The sequence below is a fragment of the Bos taurus genome, chromosome X (genome assembly GCF_002263795.3).
Source record: "Bos taurus isolate L1 Dominette 01449 registration number 42190680 breed Hereford chromosome X, ARS-UCD2.0, whole genome shotgun sequence".
In the NCBI taxonomy this organism is placed as follows: domain Eukaryota; kingdom Metazoa; phylum Chordata; class Mammalia; order Artiodactyla; family Bovidae; genus Bos; species Bos taurus.
This window is the reverse complement of record NC_037357.1, coordinates 36,096,694-36,112,020: the sequence shown is the minus strand read 5'-3', so window position 1 is coordinate 36,112,020 and position 15,327 is coordinate 36,096,694. Positions and strand designations below refer to the sequence as shown.

At 40.5% G+C, this 15,327-nt stretch overlaps 1 protein-coding gene across 4 annotated transcripts in view; it reads right to left on the bottom strand.

Annotated features, from left to right (window-relative positions):
• The window catches only part of F8 (coagulation factor VIII), a 142,168-nt gene that overhangs the window by 43,714 nt on the left and 83,127 nt on the right, over window positions 1–15,327 (bottom strand). For all 4 annotated transcript variants that reach the window (NM_001145508.1, XM_005227639.5, XM_024987720.2 and 1 more), the window contains 1 exon segment: window positions 6,206–9,248. In NM_001145508.1, coding sequence (NP_001138980.1) covers window positions 6,206–9,248 — 3,043 coding nt within the window.

Below are 15,327 nucleotides of genomic sequence, written 5' to 3'. Positions count from 1 at the left end.
AGATGTTTGCCACCCTCCCCATCACCAGTTGCCAGCATCTGAAATAAAGCAAACTTTCCTTTCCACCAGCCTGGTCTGTTTACCAGCTTTTGAGTGGCGAGCAGCTGGACCCTACCCACATACTCTTTTGGTAACAATTCTACTTAACTTAGATCCTTAGATTTTAAGTGTGTCTCTTATTAACAATATATAGTTTGCACAAATTTTTAAGGAAGTCTGACACTTTTCTGTTTTGTTTTGAAAATTGTTTTTAACCAATTAAATTTGGGCTGGGCTGGGTCTTCATTGAGGTGTGTGGGCTTCTTGTTTCAGTGCCTTCTCTTGTTGTGGAGCATGGACTCTAAGTGTGTAGGCTTCAGTAGTTGCAGCATGCAGGCTGAGAAGTCGCGGCTGGTGAGCTTGAGAGCCCGGGCTTAGTTGTCTCATGCTTGTGGGATCATCCCAGACCACGGATCAAACTCATGTCCCTTGCATTGGCAGGCAGATTCTTAACCACTGGACCACCAGGGAAGCCACATTTTTATGTTTTAACTGATACATTTAATTTATCTACATTTACTTAAAAAAATAGTTGGAGTTAAGTCTATCCGATTTTTTAAAACATTGAAGTATAGTTGATTTACAACATCATATTGGTTTCAGGTGTACAACATGGTAACTCAACAGTTTTGTTTTTTGTTTTTTTTTTTATAGATTATACTCCATTTAAAGTTACCACAAGATAATGGCTGTATTTCTCTGTGCTGTACAACACACTCTTGCAATCTATCCTTTTTATATATAGTAGATTGTAACTTTCAGTCCCCTAGCCACATCCCTCTTCTCCCCTCACCCTCTTCTCACTGGTAACCACAAGTCTGTTCTCTATATCTATGAATCTGTTTTTGTTTTGCATATTCATTCATTTATTTGTCAGCTTCCACATGTATGTGATAACATATGATAACATAAGCATAATACCCTCTAGATTCATCCATGTTGTTGGAAATGGCAAAATTCCATTATTTTTCATGACTGAGTAATATTCCAGTGTGTATGTATACCACACCTTCTTAATCAATCATCTGTTGATGGATACTTAGGTTGCTTTCATATCTTGACAATTCTAAATAATGCTGCTATGAACATTGGGGTGCATGTATCTTTTTGAGTTTTTGTTTTCATTTCCTTTGGATATATACTCAGGAGTGGAATTTCTGAATAATTTGGTAGTTGTTTCTTCTCTAATCACTCTTTCCTTTTGGGATTTCAATTAAAAATATGTTAGTCCTTCACATTCTATCCTCTTTCTTCTGATTATATGTTGTTGTATCACAGACTACCTCAAAAATTTAGTGGCTTAAAACAACAACTGTTTTTTATTGTACTTGTCAATTCTGTTAAGTCTGGAGTTCCAGCAGGGCATGGCAAAGTAATAGTTTCACTCTTCGTGGTGTCTAATGTCACTCAGTGGTATTCAACTGGCATCTGGGCTGGTCTGGAGGGTCCAAAATGGCTTCATTCACATGTCTATTGCCTTGATGGAGAATGCTGGAAAGTTGGACTCAGTCAGGACTCTCAGTCAGAGAGAGCGTCTGAAGGGATAGACATAAGCTGCATGATAGTTTCTGAGGTTGTTGTTGTTCAGTCACTAAGTTGCGTCCAATTCTTTGTGACCCCATGGACTACAGCACACCAAGCTTTCCCGTCCTTCACTCTCTCCCAGAGTGTGCTCAAATTCAGGTCCACTGACTCAGTGATGCCATCCACCCATCTTATCCTCTGTCACCCCCTTCTCCTCCTGCCCTCAGTCTTTCCCATCAGAGTCTTTTCCAATGAGTCGGCTCTTCACATCAGGTGGTCAAAGTATTGGAGCTTCAGCTTTAGCATAAGTCCTTACAGTGAATATTTAGGGTTGATATCCTTTAGCATGGACTGGTTTGATCTTCTTGCAGTCCAAGGGACTCTTAAAAGTCTTTTCCACCACCACAGTTTGAAAGCAATTCTTTGGTGCTCAGCCTTCTTTATGGTCCAACTCTCACATCAGTACATCTGTACTTTCTGAGAAAGCCTTGGGAATCAAATAGCATCACTTCCACTATATCTACAGATCACACGTTTCTGTTATATTCTATTCGTTGCCAGCACAGATCAAAAGGAGGGGAATTGGACTACCTTTTGAAAGGGAGAATGGCAAGGTCACATTGTACAAGAAGCATGTAGGACAGGATATCTTGGCACATCCATCTTTGGAAAATAAAGCTGGCTAAAATCTTTGGGCTTCCCAGGTGGCACTAGTGATAAAGAACCTGCCTGCCAATTCAGTTCAGTTCAGTCACTCAGTCGTGTCTGACTTTTTGAGACCCCATGAACGGCAGCATGCCAGGCCTCCCTGTCCATCACCAATTCCTGGAGTTTATTCAAACTCATGTCTGTTGAGTCAGTGATGCCACCCAGCCATCTCATCCTCTGTCGTCCCCTTCTCCTCAAGCCCTCAATCTTTCCCAGCATCAGGGTCTTTTCAGATGAGTCAGTTCTTCTCCTCAGGTGGCCAAAGTATTGGAGTTTCAGCTTCAACATCAGTCCTTCCAATGAACATTCAGGACTGATTTCCTTTAGGATGGACTGGTTGGATCTCCTTGCAGTCCAAGGGACTCTCAAGAGTCTTCTCCAACACCACAGTTCTAAAGCATCAATTCTTCAGTGCTCAGCTTTCTTAATAGTCCAACTCTCACATCCATACATGACTACTGGAAAAACCATAGCTTTGACTAGATGGACCTTTGTTGGCAAAGTAATGTCTCTGCTTTTTAAAATGCTGTATACCTGTGGCGGATTCATTTTGATATTTGGCAAAACTAATACAATTATGTAAAGTTTAAAAATAAAATAAAATTAAAAAATAAACAACTTTACAGAAAAAAAAAATGCTGTCTAGGTTGGTCATAACTTTTCTTCCAATGAGCAAGCGTGTTTTAACTGCATGGCTGCAGTCACCATCTGCAGTGATTTTGGAACCCCCCAAAAAAAGTCTGACACTGTTTCCACTGTTTCTCCATCTATTTCCCATGAAGTGATGGGACCAGATGCCATGATCTTCGTTCTCTGAATGTTGAGCTTTAAGCCAACTTTTTCACTCTCCTCTTCCACTTTCATCAAGAAGCTCTTTAGTTCTTCTTCGCTTTCTGCCATAAGGGTGGTGTCATTTGCATATCTGAGGTTATTGATATTTCTTCTGGGAATCTTGATTCCAGATTGTGCTTCATCCAGCCGAGCGTTTCTCATGATGTATTCTGCATATAAGTTAAATAAGCAGGGTGACAATATACAGCCTTGGCGTACTCCTTTCCCTATTTGGAGCCAGTCTGTTGTTCCATGTCCAGTTCTATGTTGCCTCCTGACCTGCATACAGATTTCTCAAGAGGCAGGTCAGGTGGTCTAGTATTCCCACCTCTTTAAGATTTTTCCACAGTTTGTGGTGATCCTCACAGTCAAAGGCTTTGGCCTAGTCAATAAAGCAGAAGTAGATATTTTTCTGGAACTCTTGCTTTTTTGATGATCCAACGGATGTTGCCTATTTGATCCCTGGTTCCTCTGCCTTTTCTAAATACAGCTTGCACATCTGGAAGTTCACGGTTCACATACTGTTGAAGCCTGTTTTGGAGAATTTTGAGCATTACTTTGCTAGTGTGTGAGATGAGTGCAACTGTGTGATAGTTTGAGCAGTCTTTGGCATTGCCTTTCTTTGGGATTGGAATGAAAACTGACCTTTTCCAGTCCTGCGGCCACTGCTGGATGATACAGGTTTGATCCCTGGATTGGGACGATCCCCTGGAAGAGGTCATGGCAACCCATTCCATTATTCTTGCCTGGAGAATGCCAAGGACAGAGGAGCTTGGCTGGCTATAGTTCATGGGGTCGCAAAGTGTCGGACATGACTAAAGTGACTTAGAACACATAACCTTTATTATCTCTTTTCTATATTACATTTTAAAATTTATGCATTCTGCATTTCATATTATTTCTTTTTTATTTACCTACTACTTCACCAATTCTTTCTACATGATGCTTTCGTGTTTTAATTGTATCTGGTGATTCTGAGATCTTCAGTCTGTGAGTTTGTATTTGACTCTCTATTGTTTCTGTGGCCTCTTGCTTACTTCTCTTGTTTTGTACCCAGCATTTTTGTGTTCTGGAAATTGTATCTCGAGTATTTGTGAAAATAACCTGAGGCCTAGAATTTTGGTTTCTTCCATGAGAGGTTTTATGTGTTCTACCAGATGTCTGCAGGCACTGCAAATTCAAGACTTGCTTAAATTATGATCAAGGATAGGGATTTAATGGACAATACACATGACCGAAAACTGGGCTATAAGTCAATGAAGTACAAGTTTAACTGGTTTACCATTACTTTGAGGATGTAGCCCTTAAAGCAGGCATGGTTTACAGCTACTTTTATTCCATTATCATCCCATGAAATCTTATTTGAATGTTAGTAATATGATTATAATGCTCAAATTGGTATCTTTTAGCACAAACCACTTCTTTGGTTTCAAGACTCATATATCAAACTGCCTACTCCACATCTGACTTGGATATCTAGTAGGCATGTCAAATTAAATGTGTACAAAACAGACCCTTGAGTGTCTCCTCAAATAAATCTGTTCTGCTTCATGGCTTCCACATCTCATTAAATGTCACCAGCTTCCACCTAGTTGCTCAGGAGAAAAACAAAACATTTTTCAGTTTTCTCTCACCATTCCTCCCCATCCTCAATCTAACAGCAAGCCTTCTCTGCTTATCTTTAAATTATACTCAACATCCTTACATTTCTTTTTATTTTCACCCTCACCACCCTGTTCAATAGAATGGGAAAGACTAGTGATTTCATCAAGAAAACTGGAAATACCAAGAGAAAATTTCATGCAAAATGGGCACAATAAAGGACAGAAACGGTATGGACCTAACAGAAGCAGATGATATTAAGATGAAGTGGCAAGAATACACAGAAGATCTGTACAAAAAAGGCAGTAATGTCCTGGATAACCACGATGGTGTGGTCACTCACCTCTGCCCTACCCCTGCACAGACTTCTTTACTGTACTCCACTCATGCTGGTCCTTTTTTGTTCCTCAAGCATGCTAAACTTGTTTCATTTGCAGGGTCTTTGCATTTCCTGTTCCCTCTACTGAAAATGTCTTCTCTCAAACTTTGGTTAGCAGACCTCATTTTTGTTTGTTTTTTAATTTATGTGACTGCACTGGGTCCTAGTTGCAGCATGTGGGATCTTTATTTGTGGCATTTGGGGTCTAGTTCCCTGACCAGGGATTGAACCTTGGCACCCTGCATTGGGACTGTGGAGTCTTAGTCACTGGACTACCAGGGAAGTCCCTAGCTGACCTCTTATCATCATTTAGGCATCAACTGCACAAAGAGAATGTTTCTGACCACCACAGTGAAAGTAACACCCCCTGTCACTCTCTACCATATCATTCAATTCTACTTTTTGAACAGCACCAAGATTCCCTTATTTAGTTTTTTACTACTTTATTGCCTTTTGCTTTTCCCAGCAGAATATAAGCTCCTGCTTTGCTATTCTCCAGTGTCTGTGCAAGTGCCTGGCATGTAGCAGGTGCTCAATAAATATTTGTTGGCTGATTTACTCTCCTTATGTTTATCTTTCAAATTTCTGTGTTCTCTCCCCTGACCAACCTCCTTCTGCTCCCTTAACACTGAAATTCTCTCATTTTGCCCTCTGGATCCCCAGTACTTTGGAAAACGACCTCCCCTGCCACCTCAGTCCCATTACCACACACTTCACTGCTTCCTGCTGTGTCTATCAGGGCGCACTCAGGAGATTAAGCCTTACCCAGCAGCTCATAAGCTGTTAGGTGAGGCTGACTTCCTTCCTGTTCCACGTGGCTGCTTCTTGACTCTGACCTCTCTACCCTTTTGTAGACCCCTCTTCTTCTCCATCCCACCAGAGTAAGAGTTTCATGCTACCTGGATTTACCATCCTGTAACCCTCATTGTTAGTGTCACCACCTAACCTCCCATTTGCTCCTCAGCTTCATCTAGACTTTGCCACTTGCTTCTCAGCTTCCTCTATAAAACAGTCTTTGGAGTCTCATTGCTGCAGATTGATTGTGCCTTCCCTATTGTTTCAGTACCTGGTCAAGTCAAAGGTCACAACAGTAGCACAAAGGAATAATCAATGGACCCATACCTGTTTCTTAGTGCGTAGGGGGATCTACTCATCCCATAATCCCAGAGCCGCTCCACTGCAGCAATAAAATAGTGGCGTGTTCTCTTTTGAAAGCTGCGGGGGTCCTGATTTTCATCTTCACCATAAATGTCAAAATCTTCTCTCTTTGTTTCAATTGACAAAGTATCATCATAGTCAGTTTTGTCTGGCTCTGGCTGAAAAGTAGTAAGGGTTATCTCCCTTTGATGGCGTTTCAAGATTGGTGGATTTTGACAGCACACCCTTCCAGTCCCTCCTTGCTTTGGCCAGGGAGCTTCTCTTTGGGCCTTATCTTCTCCTTCATTTGTTACTGCTATTGAATAATAGTTTTCACTAGGGTCTAGGGGCAAAGTGATATCTTTTGTCTTCAAAGACGTGAGTTTGTGTGACCTCTCTAGGGATTTCCAGTCTTCTTTTGGTATCAAGGTAGCTGACTGGTTATCCCAAGCAAGGAGACCCAGCAGCTTGGAGGGAATCTCTTCAGAGCTTTCTGTTGTCCATTTCAGAGATGGCACTTTTCCAGTCCTGTAGACTTTATTCAATTTAACAAGTCCCTGTGTTTTCTGAAGGAAGATCTCTTCCCTGAGATCCAGGTGGGCAGGAGAAACCTTGCTAGTTTTTGTAGGCAAGTCTTCCTGATGAACAACTTTCCCAGATGCTTCAGACAAGCCTGGTTTCAACAGAAACATGTTCTCAAGTTTTTTGTACATGAGTGGATTTGTGGCCTGTTTCCCCGGGGTGCTGCTCTTTCTTTGACTTCCGATCACTTCCAATGTTAGGAAGGCTAAAGAAAGATTATTTTTCTTGGCTCCGTGTAAGAAATGACTGGTTTCTTGGACCCCAGAATGACTTGCCCCCAAGTTATAACCATAGGTTGATGCTGGAGGATGAGAAGAGTTATGTTGAGGTGGGATCTTGGTCACATCTGTAGGTCTAATTGACCTATGACTCCTCAAAGAACAATCTGGTAAGAAGGACTGAGTAATGGTCCTTTTCTCCATCTTGTTGTGTTCTATCTGTGTGAAGGTACCCTGGGTCAAATGTTTCATGCTTTTGGACCACTGAGTTGAGGTGTCATTCAGAGTTACCCCCCTTTCAAGCTTTACTTCTTCTCGTGGGAGTCTGGATTGTTTCAAACCCCGCTTATCACGGTGAGGAACTGCATCCTGCTGACTTGGGATAGGAGACAGTTTTGTAGTGCTTGGAGATTTCTCTACCATTTGTTTTGTTTGATTCCCTAAGCCTTCCACGTTTGCTTCCACCCTTCCTTTTGAGAAATGGGCTGCATGAATCCTGGCTCTTTTTGCCGAATCACTTAATGACCTGTTGTCTTGAAGTCCTGGAGTATATGTCTCTTCATCTAAACCTCTGACATTTTGCTTAGTGCTCAGTGAAAAGAGATTCTTCAGGAAATTCTTAGTTCCAATCACTGTATACACCTGAGGCAAAACTGTGTTCTCAGGGATTAATGTCTCTTTCTTTTCTGTTTCTTCCTGGGATTTTTTTCCTTGATTGTCTGTATCATTTTCTTGGACATTAGCCAAGTTAGTAAGAACTATGCTTTTGGTATTTGGAAAAATCATCTCTTTGAGGCTGGTGTTGTTGCTAAATTCATCCTCTCCTGCTACTGCCTTATTCTTTTCTGATAAGACATTCTGATCTTTCACAGAGTTTTCTGATACTGATGATGTTAATTGCTTTGGACTGGGCCTTTGCCCAGAGCTTAGGGAGTTCTTGTCGTGGGTCCTTTTTATCACGTTTGTTGAATCTGGCAAAAACAGAGTCTTGAAGAATGGTGTATCTGGATATTTTGTATCTAGTGGCTTAGGGCCTTCTTTTTCTTGGTGGATCATTTCCCTTTTTTTGGATGAAGTAGTTTTATTTGACATATGGCTTAGTCCAAAAGATGTAGTATTTTTGTGCATAAACAATTCATCATGAATCAAAGAAGTCACTTCTTGAAAGTTGGTATTACTGTCTATTACAATATCCTGCCAGACTGATGTACTATTCTCAATTAATACTGTTGGGTCATCAATGTGAGTCTTTCTATTAGTTGTTGAGTTAGCTGGTGCCTTGTCTGTCTTTACCAAAGAGATATTCACTTTAAATAAAGCATCATCTTTGTTCAATGACACAGGTCCATGAACTCTTTCCTCTTTAAATAGCCTATCACTCTCCAGTGATAATGCATTTTCTCCCAGTGAACTTTCTTGACTATTCATTAAAGCTGCTTCTAACAACTTGGAATTATTATCTTCTTTACTCAAGCCCAAAGGTACACGTGATCCAATAACATGAGATAAATTTTTGCCAAATACAATGGCACCTAATTGACTATTAAAATTAACTGGCATATTTGGGGGTCCGAAGGAACCTGTCTTTTTAGTACCTGCTGACAACTTGTCTGATGGAATTGTTGGTAAAGGCATTAGATTGTTTGATGAACTTGAAATTTTTAAATTAAGTTTGTTCAACTCTGCCATTATAGTTGTTCCCAAATTCTCATTTAATCTTACTGGCAGTTCTGGCTCTTGAGTAAATACTCTTTCCCCACTGTGATGCAGCTCTGGTCTAAGATGTGCCACTTCAGATGGGGATGGGCCCTTGATTCTTTCTGTTGGTCCAGGTAAATGATCAGTAGCCTCATTTCTGGTTTCTTGGAGATCAGATAAGGATAATCTGTGTGGAGTAGGATTCTGTCCCAAGAGCATCAACAGATCACTAGAGGAGACACTTTGTTCTGTAAGCAGCTGCATTTTCTCTCCAGACTGAGGGTCAATCTTCTCCATGTCATTTTCTGGAGTCATGGTGGGTTTGAATTGCTTTTGCCTAGTGCTAGGGTACCTTGAATTCTTGGAGAAGCTTCTGGGTTCAATGACATTGTCGTCACTCAGCAAGGTTGGAATATCTTCATATGTGTCATAATAATCGCCAACGTTCCTGTCACAACTATCAACCTTCAGTAAGGCTGTCATGCCTCTGTTTCGAAAGTCTGAGTTGTGGCACCCCAGAACCCACAGACCTGGAGATGAGGAAGAATAAGACTCTGATTACTCATAACTCAAGTCACAAGCAAGATCTGTGCTAGAGGTTCTCTTCCATTCCCAGAAAAATGAAAAAAAAAACTACTCAGTACCATTATATTGCCAGTTGTTATATTAAATGCCAGACACACATAACAGTAGTCCAACAATGATAGTAAAAGTGGTTTTTGCATTGCTGCTGTTGTGGCATATCTCTTTGTGACCACAAGAAAGGGATGTGATTTTAAATAAATATATATTGGCATAAAAATGGAGAAATGTAATTAACATACACAAGAGTGGTGAGTCTTACTAGTCACATAGAACTTGGGTGATGACAGTGACTTAATTCTGGAAATTTTACATAGGGCAGCTGTTTTCACTATACAGCGCAGTGCTGTAGGTTCTACAGTAACATTATGTGCTCAGTGCTCAGTCGCTCAATCGTGTCCAACTCTGTGTGACCCCATGGACGGTAGCCTGCCAGGCTCCTCTGTCCATGGGATTTTCCCAGTAAGATTACTGGAGTGGGTTGTCATTTCCTCCTCACTGCCTGGGGTCAAGTCCCAGCACTACAATTTATCAGCTGTGTGACTTTAAGCAAGTCCATTGAGGTCTCTGAGCTCGAGTTTTCAAATTTATAAATGACTCATTATTAGTATCTAATAATGCACTCAAATCACACAACACAATGCCAAGCATCCACTATGACCAATGTGTAGGATAAGTAACCATAAGGGAGCAGGACTTAGGTTTAGGATACAAATAACATAATAACTCATCACAGTGCTAACAGTATTAATTTCTACTATGAACAGGATTATCTGATTGAAAGAATTTTATGGTGATGAAGTATATGCATAAGCATAAATGGAAACAAATACACCTTTACTAAGCTACCCATCAGGTAAACGAATGGTCTTATCAAGTTACAGAAGCAAAATCTTAACTGAAAAATTTTCTCAAAGTATATTTCAGAGCCCTATTAGACAATAGGGTGCCCATGAAAAATCTTCTGTGTTCAGGCATTTTGGAATTAATTCACATTGCATTCTATGTGCAGCCTGATAATCACTCAAACAGGAAATGAGAATAAAGAGATTTTCTAATATACAAGGATTCAAAGTATCTACCTCTAATTCAGCCATTCTCAAGATGTGATTAGAGAATGTTTTCTACTGAAATAAAGGAGTATATTAAAAAATATGAAGACATGGGATACAAGAACCCAATTTCATGATATATAAAGCATATTTTTGATTTTATAAAACCATTTTGGGTTAGAGTAGATCAGAACTGGTGTTGGAATGAATAATTTAAATCAGGTTATTGACTAAAAATTCCACTTTTATAACTTCAGTCAGTTCAGTCACTCAGTTGTGTCCGACTCTTTGCAACCATGGACTGCAGCACACCAGGGCTCCCTGTTCATCACCACTCCCAAAGTTTGCTCAAACTCATGTCCATCGAGTCAGTGATGCCATTCAACCATCTCATCCTCTGTCATCCCCTTCTCCTCCCACCTTCAATCTTTCCCAGCATCAGGGTCTTTTGAAGTGAGTCAGTTCTTTGCATCAGGTGGCCAAAGTATTGGAGATTCAGCTTCAGCCTCAGTCCTTCCAATGAACATTCAGGACTGATTTCCTTAAGGACTGACTGGTTTGATATTCTTGCTGTCCAAGAGACTCTCAAGAGTTTTCTCCAACACCACAGTTCAAAAGCATCAATTCTAAAGCACTCAGCTTTCTTTATGGTCCAACTCTCACACCCATACATGACTACTGGAAAAACCATAGCTTTCATTGATTATATGGACCTTTAACAGTAAAGTATTATCTCTGCTTTTTAATATGCTGTCAAGGTTTGTCATAGCTTTTCTTCCAACCTAGACAGCATATTAAAAAGCAGAGACATTACTTTGTCAACAAAGATCCGTCTAGTCAAGGCTATGGTTTTTCCAGTGGTCAGGTATGGATGTGAGAGTTGGAGTATGAAGAAAGCTGAGCGCCAAAGAATTGATGTTTTTGAACTGTGGTGTTGGAGAAGACTCTTGAGAGTCACTTGGACTGCAAGGAGATCCAACCAGTCTACCCTAAAGGAGATCAGTCGTGGGTGTTCATTGGAAGGACTGATGTTGAAGCTGAAACTCCAATACTTTGGCCACCTGATGTGAAGAGCTGATTCTTTGGAAAAGATCCTGATGCTGTGAAAGATTGAGGGCAGGAGGAAAAGGGGATGACAGAGGATAAGATGGTTGGATGGCATCACTGACTCAATGGACATGGGTTTGGGAGGACTCTGGGAGTTGGTGATGTACAGGGAGGCCTGGCGTGCTTCAGTTCACGGGGTCGCAAACAGTTGGACATGACTGAGCTACTGAACTGAACTTCTTCCCAGGAGCAAGTGTCTTTTAATTTTGTGGCTGCAATCACCATCTGAAGTTATCTTGGAGTCCAAGAAAATAAAGTCTGTCACTGTTTCCATTGTTTCCCATCTATTTGCCATGAAGTGCTGAGACCAGATGCCATGATCTTAGTTTTCTGAATGTTGAGTTTTAAGTCAGTTTTTTCACTCTCCTCTTTCATTTTCATCAAGAGGCTCTTTAGTTCCTTTCTGTTTTCTGCCATTGGGGTGGTGTCATCTGCATATCTGAGGTTATTGATATTTCTCCCAGCAATCTTGATTCCAGCTTGTGCTTCATCCAGCCCAGCATTTCACATGATGTACTCTATATATAAGTTAAATAAGCAAGGTGATAATATACAGCCTTGACATACTCCTTTTCCAATTTGGAACCAGTCTGTTGTTCCATGTTCAGTTCTAACTGTTGCTCCTTGACCTGCATACAGATTTCTCAGGAGGCAGGTAAGATGGTCTGGTATTCCCATCTCTTTAAGAATTTTCCAGTTTGTTGTGATCCACACAGTTAAAAGGCTTTAGTGTAGTCAATGAAACAAAAGTAAATGTTTTTCTGGGATTCTCTAGCTTTTTCTATGATCCAACGGCTGTTGGCAATTTGATCTCTGGTTCCTCTGCCTTGTCTAAATCCAGCTTGAACATCTGGAAGTTCTCAGGTTCTCAGTTCATGTACTGTTGAAGCCTAGCTTGGAGAATTTTGAGCATGACTTTGCTATTGTGTGAGATAAATACAATTGGGAGGTAGTTTGAACATTCTTTGGCATTGCCTTTCTTTGGGATTGGAATGAAAATTGACCTTTCCCAGTCCTGAAGCCACTGCTGAGGGTTCCAAATTGCTGGCCTATTGAGTGCAGCACTTTCATGGCATCATCTTTTAGGATTTGAAATAGCTCAGCTGGAATTCCATCATCTCCACTAGCTTTGTTCGTAGTGATACTTCCTAAGGCCCACTTGACTTCACTCTCCAGGATTCTGGCTCTAGGTGAGTGATCACACCATCGTGGTTATCTGGGTCATGAAAATCTTTTTTTGTGCAGTTCTTCTGTGTATTCTTGCCACCTCTTCTTAATATTTTCTGCTTCTGTTAGATCCATACTGTTTCTGTCCCTTATTGTGCCCATCTTTGCATGAAATGTTCCCCTGGTATCTCTAATTTTCTTGAAGAGATCTCTAGTCTTTCCCATTTTATTGTTTTCCTCTATTTCTTTGCACTGATCACTGAGGAAGGCTTTCTTGTCTCTCTTTGCTATTCTTTGGAACTCTGTATTCAGATGGGTATATCTTTCCTTTCCCCCTTTGCCTTTTGCTTCTTTTCTTTTCTCAGCTATTTGTAAGGCCTCCACAGACAACCATTTTGTTATAACTTAGCTAAATCTAATACTTCCTCTCCCTGACAAAGACAGTAATGGGTGAGAAAAGGGGAAATGAAACTCCATAAACAGGTTTGGAATGACATCCACCATACTCTGAGAAAGACCTGGGATTGAGAATAGTGTCAAGAACTTTAGTTATATCTGTACTGGTTGAAAATTTGTAATGACAACATCTTTTTGTATTACATGTGTGAATAAAAATATATTAGATCATTATAGTAATTAATAAATTTCAATCCAAGAGCTTAAATGAGAGTTCAAAAAAAACCTCAATTAAATAACCAAATAAAAATAAATTCTCTCTATATATATAATTTGAAATAAGAAAGGAGATATAACCAGAGATGCAAAGAAAATTAAATTACAGTTCCCTTGGAGACACAGCTGCCCATCTCCTACTCCAGCTTCTGACACAAGCATATGCTTTGTCTTTCTGTTTTTGTTTTGTTAATGGTTTCTTTTTCTGTGCAAAGCTTTAAGTTTAATGAGGTCCCTTTTATTTATTTTTGCTTTTATCTCCTTTGCTTTAAGAGATAGAACCAAAAAATATTGCCACAGCTTATGTCAAAGAGTGTTTTACCTATGTCTTTTTCTAGGAGTTTTATAGTATTCAGTTTAGGTCTTTATTTTGAGTTTATTTTTGTATAATATACAAATTCTCTAACGTAATACATTAGAGAATTTCTAATATCATTCTCTTATATGTATCTGTCCAGTTTTTTTTTCAGTATCTGGAGACTGTCTTTTATCTATTGTATATTCTTGCTTCCTTTGTGATAGATTGACCATAGTGTGTGAGTTTACTTTTGGGCTGTCTACCCTGTTCCATTGATCTATGTCTCTTTTTTTTGTACCATACTGTTTTGATAACTGTTGCTTTGTAGTCTGAAGTTAGGGAGGATGATTCATCTAATTCTGTTTTTCTTTCTCAAGATTATTTTGGCTAATCAGTGTCATTTGTTCTATGAAAAATGGCATTGGTAATATGATAGAGATTTCATTGAATCTGTAGATTTCCTTGGGTAACATAGTAGTTTTTACAGTACTGATTCTTCCCATCCAAGTACATGATCTATCTTCCTATCTTTGATTTCTATCATCAGTGTCTTATAGTTTTATGAGTACAGGTCTTTCATCTAACTCTTTGTGGCCCCATGACTGTAGCCTGTCAGCCTCCTTTGTCCATGGGATTTTCCAGGCAAAAATACTGGAGTGGGTTGCCATTCCCTTCTCTAGGGGATCTTCCCATCCCAGGGATTGAACCTACATCTCTGTATCTCCTGCATTGGCAGGGGGTTCTTTATCACTGAGCCACCTGGGATCCCTTTGTCTCCTTAGGTAGGTTTATTCCTAGATATCTTATTTTTTATGATGCAGTTGTAAATGGGACTGTTTCCTTAATTTCTCTTTCTGATAGTTCATTGTTAGTGTATAGAAATGAAACAGATTTTCTGTATATTAATTTTATATCCTGTGAAAAGTGAAATTGAAGTCACTCAGTTGTGTCCGACTCTTTGCCACCCCATGGACTATATAGTTCATGGAATTCTCCAGGCCAGAATACTGGAGTGGGTTGCTTTTCCATTCTCCAGCGGATCTTCCCAACCCAGGGATCAAATCTAGGTCTCTCACATTGCAGGCAGATTCTTTACCGGATGAGCCACAAGGGAAGCCCTAGTGGTGTTATATCCTGTAACTGTACCAAATTCTCTGATGAGCTCTAGTAGTTTTTTGGTGCTGTCTTTAGGATTTTCTATGTACAGCACCATGTCATATGCAGATAATGACGGCAAATAGTGACAAAGAGTGACATCCATTGGTGGGTGAAGCTGGTTCTGAGAAGTCTTCTGAAGCTAGAGAAGTCTCACTGAAGGGCAAGACTAAGGTCCAGGGGACTCTAGGCCTGGTGCCTGCCCATTGGTGGGCAGAGCTTGGTCACAGGTTCTCTGGCTGGAGGTCCTGGATCTGGTGATTGCACAATTGTGTGCAGGGACAAACCCTGTGCCCTCTGGTGGGCAGGGCCATGTCCAGGGGCTGCTGTGGTCTCAGGGGGTTCTTAAGGCAACCTGTCTGTTAGTGGGTGGGCTGTGTTCATGCCCAGTTATTTGCTTGCCATCATGTGTCCCAGAATTGGCACCTATAGGTGTTGAGCCAGGACGGGACTGCATTTTCTTGCTAATAAGCCAGACAGAGGATTCCTCAATGGCATTTGCAAGCACCAGTGTCCATGTGGTAGAAAGAGCTCCCCAGAATGGCTGCCACCAGTTTCTATGTCCCCAGGAGGAGT